At 44.6% G+C, this 12,629-nt stretch overlaps 1 protein-coding gene across 1 annotated transcript in view; it reads right to left on the reverse strand.

Annotated features, from left to right (window-relative positions):
- Nucleotides 1-12,629, reverse strand: part of LOC112106860 (polycystic kidney disease protein 1-like 2) — a 61,212-nt gene that overhangs the window by 28,795 nt on the left and 19,788 nt on the right. Inside the window, exons 9-18 of the mRNA XM_026663609.1 lie at nucleotides 12,334-12,383; nucleotides 9,426-9,543; nucleotides 8,491-8,698; nucleotides 7,348-7,468; nucleotides 6,763-6,904; nucleotides 5,040-5,240; nucleotides 4,327-4,472; nucleotides 3,266-3,460; nucleotides 1,955-2,080; nucleotides 766-782 (exon numbers count right to left, since the gene is read on the reverse strand). Of these exons, the coding sequence (XP_026519394.1) occupies nucleotides 766-782; nucleotides 1,955-2,080; nucleotides 3,266-3,460; nucleotides 4,327-4,472; nucleotides 5,040-5,240; nucleotides 6,763-6,904; nucleotides 7,348-7,468; nucleotides 8,491-8,698; nucleotides 9,426-9,543; nucleotides 12,334-12,383 (1,324 nt within the window). The remainder of the gene's footprint in view (nucleotides 1-765; nucleotides 783-1,954; nucleotides 2,081-3,265; nucleotides 3,461-4,326; nucleotides 4,473-5,039; nucleotides 5,241-6,762; nucleotides 6,905-7,347; nucleotides 7,469-8,490; nucleotides 8,699-9,425; nucleotides 9,544-12,333; nucleotides 12,384-12,629) is intronic.

Genomic DNA, 12,629 nt, shown 5'->3' on the forward strand with positions numbered 1-12,629 from the left:
GGCCGAACCTGCCGCGTCAGCAGGTAAATAAACTGGCCCGGCCCGCTAGGGTGCTTACCCTGGCGAGCCGTGTGCCAAACGTTGCCGACCCCTGGTGTATTGTATGTGTGATGGGGTGTACCTGGCCTTTCGGGGCCCCCTGCTGGAGGCCCTGCAGTCCTACCTCACTCTGCTCCAGGAAGGAGCAACGAAGGTGTTTCCTTTAGGCCTGCCTAGAGAGGCTGAATAGAAGAAGCCAATCAGAGCCCACCAGCCTCAGATAAAAGGAGCTGCAGGGGCTAAGCAGGTTAGTTCCTGGCTGGGACTAGAGAAGCAAGGAAGGGTGCCCCTTCCTGGTTACAGGAGCACATGTGAGAGCCACAAGATGGGTTCTGGTGGTACTTGTATTCAGTGAGGAGGAAGAGGAGTTGAGAAATTCGGGGTGAAGAGAAAGGGGCTACAGGGGAAAAGGCCCAGGGAATAGCAGCAGCAAACTGAGGGAAGTCGTACAGGGCTGCTCTGAGTAAGACCCCTGGGCTAGCACCCATAATAATGGGCAGGCCCAGGTCCCTTCCACTGGCCCTCTAGCAAAGTGGCTTAAGACCCAAGAAGGGGACAGGCTCTGTTGGGAAGCCCAAGTGCAAGGCAGGATTTAAAGGGGCCCTGAGACAGGGCTGAAGACACTGGTGAGGGCAGACAGTGTGCTGAACTCTTTGCTACCATTAGGGGTCCATTCACTGTTGGACTGTGTGACTTGGCTGGAGGGCTGAGCCACTGAAGACTCACCTAGTGAGGTGAACAACCTACAGAGGTGCCCAGAGTGGGGGAGAAAAAGGATTGCAGCATCCCACGAGAGATGAGTGTCCCTGTCATGGTACCCAAGAAATGGTACTATATTGTTAAATGTATGTAGTTAACGTATTTCAATTTTTTTCTCCATGAAACCTATCAGTTTATCAACAAATATTACCTCTCTCCATGCCCTGTGCTCCATACTGCAGATAGAAGGGTGCTGTGCATTCCCATTTATGCCTAAGTATAGGCACTGATTATTTTGTGATCATGAAACCAAGGTAATAATTACAGTGCCAGGAGCAAGGCCCAGAGTGGTCAAGGGGCTGTGCAAATTTTACTACACAGTGCAGCCACTGCCTATCCCTCAGATCTACGACCCCAGCAGCTTCAATCTTAAGCTTCTGCTCATGAATCTGACTGAGCTACATTTTTATCTTGGTTACTAGCCATTGCTGAAATACTCCAGCCTCATTTCCTGGCTGCATTTGAAACATTTGAAACAGCCTCAGAAATCAGGAGAAACTGTTTTTTTATTGCTAGTGTACTGGGAAAACAACAGCCTGCAAAAGAATTATTCTGTCCCTTCCCCATTGACTCGCTTCCCTAACAGCACAGCACAAGAAACACTGGGATGAACATTGAAACAAACAGCACCATCTACTGATTATATAATGTTGTTCAAGTAACATTCAGGGACTCCTAGCATTTATGGTAAAGCTGAACAGCTATGCCCAGGTACTGCTGCTGTGAAACGCCTCTTGTGGAAAGCTGCTTGTAACATTTAGTTCAGTGGGAGCATGACAATAAGGCAAATGCCAGGAAGTTACAAGCATGAAGTCAAATGGATTTTGGAATAACTCAGCTTTGCACTTATATAGCAATACCTTTCATCCTAGGATCTCAAAGTGCTTTATAGGCATGAATGAATTACCCCACCTGTGAAACAGCTAAGTATTATTATACCTATTTTATAGCTTGGTCACTGAGTTAGTGGCAGAGCCAGGAATAGAACCCGGGAGCCCCGATTCCCCGTCTCCCACTCTAGACAATACTGTCTCCTGACATGATCCCTGCTCTTTGAAACATTAAATAAAGAACAGGCTACTGCAAGTAGTGATGCTCTCCCAAGGCCAGGGGTTGTGGTTCTGTGGGTGGAGATGTGGATCAAAGCGCTGCTTACCTGTGCTGAGGAAGAGAGCTCTTCGCTCCTGTAAGTGGTTTCTTTCAGTACCTCTGACATCTTAAGAGCAGTCTGTATTGATGTTACATTAACAGCAGCCAGAGTTGTCAGCATCAGCTCTCTCAGCTTGGGATGAAAGGAGATAATTAGAGACAGAAACAAAGATGTTAATTGAGACTGTAAATGTAAATACTGCTGCATATTGACAGTCTAGTTTGCTATAGATCTAATGGCAGAAACAAACTCCCCAGGATGGATAATTCAAGCTAGCATTAGCTCTACTTGCAAATTGCCACTTTCCATAGCTATTGACTGTATAATCACAGGGATATTTTGTCACTCTGAGACACAGGGGATTTACACATATAACATCCATTAACAGTAATGAAAACTACTTGTGTGAATTCCTACCCGTTGGGATGAATGTATAGGCCTTAGTGTATAAATACCACCTCCACTGAAAGCAGAATTGCAGACGATTGGCTCAGAAGAACAACAAATCATAGCTGATGAATTCAGCGTATGTTGTACTTCTCTAGCCTCTTTCCCTCTGAGGAGCTCAAGGCAGTGGAAACATTTAATTGAGCCTCATCCCACACCTGAACTGAGCCTCATCCCATTGATGTGAGGTGTGTAACACACACAGGCAAACAGGTCCAGTCCACAAATAGTGGCCAAGCTGGGAATGCAGGAGTCCTGACCCCCAATTCCCTGCTCCAGCCGTACTCTCACCCTTGAGAGATCCCCACTAAATTCAACGTGAATGATGTTTTTAGCATGCAGTTTTACTTAGGGTTTTCAGAATCAAGACAGATGTTGGGGCTCTATTACCTCAGTCCAGGGGGAGAGGGTTTGGAGAATCACAGAGGGATTGCTCTTATTTCTAAGGGGCCTGGGGTAGGGAAGAGATTTCACCCCTTTTGAGCATCCCCCACTGGCTGCTGGTGGGCCAGTGCCCTAGCTTTAGTAGGGACTGGCTTCCCGCAGTCAGTCTCTGGGTAAGTGCAATGCCATTAGCAGCACTCAGGGAGGTGGTGCTGGGATAGCCAAGAGGGAGAATGTTGATATGGAAGGGGTGAAAAGTCAATGACTCAGAAGGGCCAGTGGTGAGAAATGAACAGCTGCTTCTTTTTAGCTGAAACCTATGGCAAATGCTGGCCCAAATCCTGAGAGATACTGAGAACCTACAACTCCCATTGACTTTGGAAGGAGGTTTGTAAGCCCTTGGTGCTACTCAAGAAATCGTCCATGGTCTTTACAGAAAACGGAAAATGCATCATTGTAGTGTAAGAAAATAAACCACTGTCTGACCTCCCTTCGGGTGTCGGTCTGCAGAGATGTATTAAAGGTCTCTCCCTGGCTCTCCTGATTAAGGACTGAAGACATTGACTTATACAGCTGGAACAGGGACATGCTGTTGTTTCCTTCTTTTAGGATGGCATTTGCTTTCTCAGCTAGAGTGGCCTGCAGGGTCTGGTTCCCAGTGTTCATATCTTCACGTCGAACCTGATGATGCAATTAGACATGCCCACAGCATTGTTACTGCTGCCTGCTGGTATTATTACCCTTTCACAACCTCCATTATCATCCTAGCGGTGTTCATAATGAGAGCTGATCAAGAAACTGAGTTTGTTCCCCCTTTTTTCAGGGATCTTTTTTTTCCAATGAAATTTTCCAACCGTCTTTAGAACCACCCAGGAAAAAGAAAACAACATTTGCAGAAGCGTTTGTTTAAAAAACATATTCTGTTTTCATCTGAAAAAATGTTTTGATCAAAAGTTTCCAACTCTTAACTTACAAAACAGTTACAGTCTCTTCTAGAGATGCATCTGGTTTGGTCCACCTGACGGACTAAAGAAAGATACTGATAGGTAGTAGTATCCTTCATGTTAGAGAAGAGAGAGAGGGCCCAATTCACCTCTGCAGTACTTCAGTCTTACTCCAGTATGATGCCATTGAAATCAGCGGAGTGATGAGTAACTCCATTGAGTAACACTGATGAAGCAGTGGTGCACATTCTTTTAATAAATATAAAGATTTATAATTGGGCCCCCTGGAGACAGGTTCTGGTATTTTTCTGTTTTTTTTAACTCCCAGACTAACTATACATAGCCTGTGCTGTTCACTGTCTCCCTAAATTCTGGCCTGAACAAACTGTGATGGAAGAAACTGCTGGCTGCACATGGGATGCTACAAGGAAGCTTGTCTAGTCCTCCTTCGTCAGAAGGATGGAGGATGGTGGCTGTGGATCACAAGAGAGTAATGGGTATAGAATGGGGAGAGGAGGCTTTGGAAGGTGGCCAATCCCCCAGAATCACAGGTTTAGCTATTGGCAGTGAGAGGCCTAGAAGGGAAATGATTTTTCCGTGTACCTTGACAGTAGCATCAGTCTGAACCATGTCACCAAAGTTATTGCTGACAGTAATTGTAACATGTAAAACAAAGTTATTTTCCTCTTCTCCAAGGGGAAGATATACCGATAGGAGTTCAGGATGTGGGCCACAGTTCAGGAGAGAGCCTGAAAGAGAAAGACAGTGTTACCCATCATATACTTCACACCCTACTGAACAGCTCAGCATCCTCCAAAGAGACACTCAGCGCCGCGCAGGATTGGGCCTGTAGTTATCACCATGGAATCATGTCTCTTTGCTTTGATTTGCAAAATTAAAATAACTCCTCTGTGGAAAAATTAATAATGACCCTTAAATTCAGATTCCTTGCCTAAGGTGATTCCACAATCCTTAAAGGGAGCCTTTAAAAATCTCCTGCAGTTTCTAAAGGGAAACTATCATAAAGGTCATGGCCCTCTTATACATATATGCCCTGTTCGTACCTGGTTTTTCTTTCCGCTGTCATAGGGCCAGGTTGAGCAAGGGCTGCATCTTTCTCCACAAGTTTAAAGTGAACAACCCTATGTGCAGAACAAGGGGCTACTCTGTCCGAGTTGAGGGTATGAGACCGGCCAGTTATTATCTGGCCAGCAGCAGCAGTGGGTTACGCCTGTGCTCTTGTTAGTGATGGAAGTACAAGGCTGGGTGCACACACAGGGAAGCTGCCATTCAAACAAACCAGCCCCAGAACATACCTGATTTCAGGTAGAAGCAGTACGTGAGCAGACTGCTGTGTGCAGGGGGGCAGGAGTCCTCCGAGCAGGCAGTACTGCAGGAGATTGTGAAGCTGGTGAGCACCGATCCCTCCTTGGGGGATATAGCACAGACTGGGACCATTGGTGAGGGCACCATGCTGACAATGTAAGTTTCGTCGCCATATTTATTCTGAGTCATTGCTGGAAAGTTCAGAGGGAAAACATCAGTGATCATCTTCTGATGACTTTCAGCACCACTGAGCATCATATGCTAATAATGATGCAGTTTGTTCAGGCTCTGGGAGTGGCAATGTTATCTAACCAGAGCTGAGATATCTTCATAGGCTAATCTATAGCATAGACAGCACTATACAAACATGGTTTTATTTCCCGTGTAAAGAGAAGCTGGATTATAAAATTGAATATTCATCGTAGAGCCATGTCCAGATGTGTCCAAATCAGATGATTAATATCATCTTGGATTAGGGTTGTTGAATCAGGGCTTGTCTTTTCGAATACTTAGTTTGTGGCAAGCTAGAGTGTAAATATACCCCGCACTAGCCTGCCAGGTGCTAAGTGTCTGTAAGGACCCTGCAGCTGGGCACTACTCTGCTTTGAAATGGGAGTAGGCTAAAGTGCACTAGGGTACTTTTAGCAAATGGCAGCAGGGTCCACATAGACCCCTGGTGCAGAGCATGCCATTGTGGGGTAGATTTCCCCCCCCCCCAACTTGTCACAAACTAAGTGTTCATATAGACAAGCCCTCACTCACCTTAAATTACTGCTTGTGTGGGGTGTACAGGTGACAAAAGGGTTAAAGTGGCCTGAGAGGCCAATTAACCTACCAGGCTACACCTGAAGGCACCCCCTAGCTTGAAGTGGTTTCCATCATATACAGGGATTACAGTTTGGTTCAATGGTTCTCAGCACCCCCACTGTACAAATTGTTCCAGCATTCCTGCCTGAAGGGGGATCTGGCCCAATTGGTGGTCAAACACAGCTAGGGTTGGGCTGGGTCTTCATAAAGGAAGAAGCAAAGGTCTGCCAGAGGAGAGGCCAGGGAGGAATGGTAGCTGAGAGCTTTCTCTTGAGGCCTGAGAGAAGCCTGGGTGGCTGAGCTCTGAGCTGGAAGCCTGACTGGAGATAGGGGCTGATCAGGGACTGCAGCCTGCCTGAAACCATGGGTGGCGGGAGAGTGTGACCACCTTTGGCGGTGAGAGTGAAATCCGGGACCTGGGGCTGGTGTTGGGATGGTTTGAAAAGAAGGTGGCGACCCAGCTGAGCCCAGATGGGCTGAAGATTCAGTTGTTTTGTTACATTCTGGTGGACATTAAATGAAGTACTCTGAGACCCTGAGAAGGGTTGGACTCTGTTACCTGCTTTGGCAGGAAGGCCAGATCACACCAATGGCTGAAATCGGCCATAGAACGCACAGGACAAACTGAGGCACAGCTATTGCAATACCACATATAGCCACCAGAGATGTGTTTCAGTTGCAGCTTTGCCACACCTCTACTCTGTGCTTTTGTGTGTACCATACTATACATCATATTCTGGCAAAATTAAGAAAAGAGTCACTGTAAACATAATGGCATTCAGTGCATCAAATTATTTAACAGCATATTTGTCCTTTAAAATGTTTCTTCTCCTACTGTGTACGATGTCTCCATATTGCAAAGAGATTGTATCTCGGTGGAGTTTTTGAAACTCTGGCTTTCCCCACCTGTTACTTTAATCCGAAATGCTTCTCCGTGTGCCTGCAGAAAGGAGCTGTTCAATACCAATGTAGATCTGTTGCTCTGAAGCAAAGTCAAGGAGCTCTGTCGGAAACCCTTCAGACTGCAGACTGAAGAGAGGGAGGGAGGCTGGAAAACCCAACAGGAAAATTAACAAAGCAGAAGAGGCTGTTTACTGTGATTTCCATCCAGAGAGTTCTGTGTGCTACATTGTCTATAGACCCAGTTCTGAAACCTTTATTAAAAAAACATACCTGTTGACATCAGCAGGAGTTTTTCCTGCTATGATACATGGGAGTACGGTGCACTAATAGTGACAAAGAATGAATGATATTTGGTGAAACATTCGTCCACCTGAATATACGTGACAAGATTTGAAATCTGTGTGAAAAATGCATGTGCAACTGTGTGCCTGCTTTTACACATGCAATTATCATGATTATCTCCACTGGCAGCAAATGCCTTAAAGGTACCTAGGGAGACACCCCCACCCCTACCTCAAAGGGCTTCCTTTCAATCGGGGTGTTTATTTTTTGTGGGTGCAGCATTCCTGACCAACCCACTCATCTCACCTTTGACTGGAATGTGTTATCTAAATACCAGTTATATTGTACGGCGTGGGAGCCTTCCTGCATGGTGGCTCTCAAAGCAACTTCTGCAGTGACATTCACTAGCTTGCAGTTTTTCTCACACCTAGAAGGAAGGCAAGACAATAATTATGCACCAACAGATGACAGTACTCCCAGCTAAAAGCCCACCTTATTTTTTCCATCTTTTGGTCGGAATCTGCCGAACTCGTGGGTTATGAGGCAGGTGGTACATAGAAGTCACAAACAGCAACATTTTCAAAAACTCCCAAGTGACTTTGAAGCCTATGTCCTATTTTCAAAAGGAGCAGAGGTACTGAGGATGTGTCTACACTGCACATGCTACAGTGGCACAGCTGTAGTGTAGACACTTGCTACAGTGACAGAAGGGAGTTTTCTGTTGTTGTACTAAATCCACCCCCTTGAGAGGTGGTTGCTAGGTCAATGGAAGAATTCTTAAATTCACACCTCTAACCAATGTAGCTCAGTCGACCTAAGTTTTAGGTGTTGACCAGGCCTTAGAAGGCTCAGTTTACACTACAAAATTTTGCAAGTCTACACTACAAAATTACATCAATCTAAGTTACAACGATGCACAGCCCCTGCAGTAATTGAATTGGTTTTACATGTCCACACTACGCTCCTGGTGTCAGCGGTGCACGGCCTGACCAAGAGCGCTTGCACCAATTTAACTGCCAGTGTGGGGCATTGTGGGACCGTTTTTGAAAGGCAGCAACAGCCTATGTAAGCAATGCAGTGTCTACAGTGTCACTGTGTCGACCTGAATACATCGACCTCAGTGTTACGCCTCTTGCAGAGGCGGCGTTATTAAGTCGGTGTAGTGGGCGAGTTACATCAGTGGGAGCTGCATTTTAGTGTAGATGCTACAAGTTAGGTCGACATAAGGCAGTTTACATCGACCTAAGTCTGTAGCGTAGACCAGGCCTAAGTCTCATGAAACTTAGGCTCCTAAGGGCCATATTTTCAAAGGTATTTAGATGCCTAAAGATGCAGATAGGCCCCTCGATGTTTTTGAAAATCGGCTCATTACTCTCATTGATTTCAGTGGTTGCAGGAGGAAATGTAGCAATAAGAATGGGGAATAAGTACTACGGTTCCAAGGCAGACCTGATTTCTGGGCGCAGTTCTTGTCTGGCAGTCACGTACAGACATTGCTCGTCCTGCTTCTCTTCTTTTCCATGGCTTCTGACTATCACTTGCAGGGTCACCGCTGAGTTTGGCGGGGGCAGGCAGGCAGGCGGGATCTGTGCCATGCTCTGGTCAGTGGGGATTACTTGATGCTGCACACATTCCTGCCACCCAGGCCAGCAAGCCCCTGCACAAACATTTCCTTTTTAATGTTGGTAATAATATCTGGCTCGTCTGTAGCGATTTTCAGACGTAGATCTCAAAATGCCTCACAAAGGAGGCAAGCTCCTTTATCCCTATTTCACAGATGGGGAAACTGAGGCACAGAGAAGTGAAGTGACTTAACCAGAGTGGCCCATCTGCCCAGTGGCAGAGGAAAGAAGCCAGATCTCTGGAGTTCCGGTCCAATTTTAAACTTTGAATGCTTTTTCATTGCTGCAGAAAAACAGAAGCCTCCCCCAGCTTCAGATACAGCCAGCCTGCTTCTCCTCAGTGTAAAAAGGGGATATGATACTTTGACAGCACCGTCGCCCTCTGCAGTCAGGCGTTGGAACTCTGCTGGGAGCTGCCAGTTAATTACTGCTGCCTCATAAGACTCTGAATATGGGTCAGGTGGAAGTAGATCCATGGCAGAGGGGGCTCAGGGTTGGGGATACACATCTTGAGAGATGGAGCTCGAGGAGCAGCCATCCCTAGGGAGAAGATTAGACTGGGGTCCATGTAGTAGTATGGTGGAATTAGCATGAAGCGTGATATTTTGACTGTACAACGAGCATGTAGCTTTTGTTTAAAGCCAGGTGGGGGTCTATACCCTCCTACAGTCAGACTGGCACAGCACATCCAGTATGATGGTGAGGTTACCATTAGGCAGCTAGCTAATGGTAGGAAAAAGTCAAAACATGCACTGCACATACCACACGCCCAGGTGAAGGTAGAATTATTATTGTCATCTGGCCAGTCAAGGGTAACTGTTGTGAACGGATCCACATGGCGACTAGGTTTAATGTATATTTTATTTTTCCTTTTGTCATCCTAAACAAGAAGTGAAAGTACCAATTAGAGCAGCAATGTGCGTGAACAGATGTCTAACCTTTCATTATTTTATAATGAATAAGAAAAAGGGATTTGAAGTGTGCTATTAGCAGAGAGAGCCAGGGCTAAAAAAATTAGGCCCCCAATCAGCTTAAATAATGGTTTGTCCATGGTCATACAGAAAGTCTATAGGAGATCTGAGACTAGAACCCAGATGTCACAACTCCTAGTCTTGTGCTTGTAACCACCAGACAATTCTTCCTCTTACAATAGGTCACACATGAATAATGATGTGTTTTTTCTGTTTCTCAGCGTTCTGACACATAATGGCTCTAGCCATAAAGATGAGTAATGTCTCCTGTTCTTCTGACATAGTTTCTGTTTTGAGTGAAGTCTGTTTTTAAGGGATACTGTTGTCTTGAAAATCATTTCCGTGTGAAATTCTGTACTTGCTATAGTTACAAGTAACCCTTAAGATTATTACACTGCAAAGAAAACAAAACCATTATTTTTAATTAGTTTTTACAGTTCGTTTAATGTTGTGGATTTGACTGTACTTAAGGTATCGTGAATTTCATCCTTTACTCTCAATAGACTGTTAGCTTCTCCTTTGCTGAAAAGACCCTTATAAACACCAACGGGGGCAGAAAAATCTTTAGAAACAATGTAAAAAGGCATTAAAAATAAATTTGGGACATTCTATTTAATGAATACCTTCTCAGAAGCTGGATTAAAAAAAATTAGTTGACTTTTTAAAAAACTGTAAGAGGATTTCAGTCCAAGTAGGATCAGTCATTGGGAGAAATGAGTTTTCTAGTCTGTTTATTTTTATTGGCTGGCTTTTACTAAGAGCTTTAGAACAGATCTAAAGAATGTATTTGCCTCAAAGATATAAAGTGTGGATTCTATGTTAATCTAATATTCTAGGTAGCAATGCCTCAGATTTAGAGGGCCCAGTCATGTGATGTGCTAAGCATCTCAACTGAAACTATAGTAAAGAATAAAAGAACAAAATTGTCAGAAACATAAATGAACATAATTTTGTTGGGGAATAGTCAACTTGGTTTTTGTAAAGGGAAATCATGCCTCACCAATCTACTAGAATTCTTTGAGAGGGTCAACAAGCATGTGAACAAGGGGTATCCAGTGGATATAGTGTATTTAGATTTTCAGAAAGCCTTTGACAAGGTCCCTCACCAAAGGCTCTTAAGCAAACTAAGCAGTCCTGGGATAAGAGGGAAGGTTCTCTCATGGATTGGTAACTAGTTAAAAGATAGGAAACAAAGGGTAGGAATAAATGGTCAGTTTTCAGAATGGAGAGAGGTAAATAGTGGTGTCCCTCAGGGGTCTGTACTGGGCCCAGTCCTATTTAACATATTCATAAATGATCTGGAAAAAGGTGTAAACAGTGAGGTGACAAAATTTGCAGATGATACAAAACTATTCAAGATAGTTAAGTCCCAGGCAAACTGCGAAGAGCTACAAAAGGATCTCTCAAAACTGGGTGACTGAGCAACAAAATGGCAGATGAAATTTAATGTTGATAAATGCAAAGTAATGCACCTTAGAAAACATAATCCCAACTATACATATAGGGGTATAAATTAGCTGTTACGACTCAAGAAAGAGATCTTGGAGTCATTGTGGATAGTTCTCTGAAAACATCCACTCAATGTGCAGCAGCAGTAAAAAAAAAAAAAAAACAGAATGTTGGAAATCATTAAGAAAGGGATAGATAATAAGAAAATATCATATTGCCTCTATATAAATCCATGGTACGCCCACATCTTGAATACTGCGTGGAGATGTGGTCGTCACATCTCAAAAAAGATATATTGGAATTGGAAAAGGTTCAGAAAAAGGCAACAAAAATGATTAGGGGTATGGAATGGCTGCCATATGAGGAGAGATTAATAAGACTGGGATATGATAGAGGTCTATAAAATCATGACTGGTGTGGCGAAAGTAAATAAGGAAGTGTTATTTACTCCTTCTCATAACACAAGAACTAGGGGTCACCAATGAAATTAATAGGCATCAAGTTTAAAACAAACAAAAGGAAGTATTTTTTCACACAATGCACAGTCAACCTGTGGAACTCCTTGCCAGAGGATGTTGTGAAGGGCAAGACTATAACATGGTTAAAAAAAGAACTAGATCCATCAATGGCTATTTGCCAGGATGGGTAGGGATGGTGTCCCTAGCCTCTGTTTGCAGGGCCAGCTCCAGCTTTTTTGCCGCCCCAAGAGGCGAAGAAAAAAAAAAAAAAGCCGCGCTCGGCCGCCCTTCGGTGGCCGCTCTACCGCCCTGCTTCATCCTCGGGAGCAATTTGGCGGGCGGTCCTTCCCTCCGAGAGGGACTGAGGGACCTGCCGCCGAATTGCCGCTGAAGACCCGGACGTGCCACCCCTTTCCATTGGCCGCCCCAAGCACCTGCTTCCTGCGCTGGTGCCTGGAGCTGATACTGTCTGTTTGCCAGAAGCTGGGAATGAGCGACAGGGGATGGATCACTTGATGATTATCTGTTCTGTTCATTCCCTCTGGGGCACCTGGCATTGGCCATTGTCGGAAGACAGGATACTGGGCTAGATGGACCTTTGGTCTGACCCAGTATGGCTGTTCTTGTGTTCTTAAACCCAATAAAGTCAACAGGAGTTGATGGTACTCAGCAACATGGAAAATCGGGTCCATAATTATGTGTGTTGCAAATGTTCTTCAGGCAGTACTTTAACAACCAAGAGGTATTTCTTAGCTTTTCCGCCTAAGGTTATACCTTTTGAACAATACTCACATTTGTCTTTCGGATGTTTGCTTTGGATTTGCCTTTGTTCTGAGACGAGTCTGTTAAATATAAAGAAGATAACAGAATGTTTTACTGCCATTTGTGAGGCTGCCAGACAGCAGTGACTGAGCATTATGACTTAAATAAATCATGATTTGCCTGCAATCTGTTTGAAAGTCAGGGTTACAGGAATCAAACTCCCAGGTTATGATAAGCAGAAATGTTGCAACGGGCAAAATAATAACAACAAGCAACTAATATAAAGAGGAGGATCCCGCTTCTCCTCTCACTTACAGTGGGGTAAA

Source organism: Terrapene carolina, unplaced genomic scaffold (genome assembly GCF_002925995.2).
Source record: "Terrapene carolina triunguis isolate 2854851 unplaced genomic scaffold, T_m_triunguis-2.0 Scaffold33891, whole genome shotgun sequence".
NCBI classification, from domain to species: domain Eukaryota; kingdom Metazoa; phylum Chordata; order Testudines; family Emydidae; genus Terrapene; species Terrapene triunguis.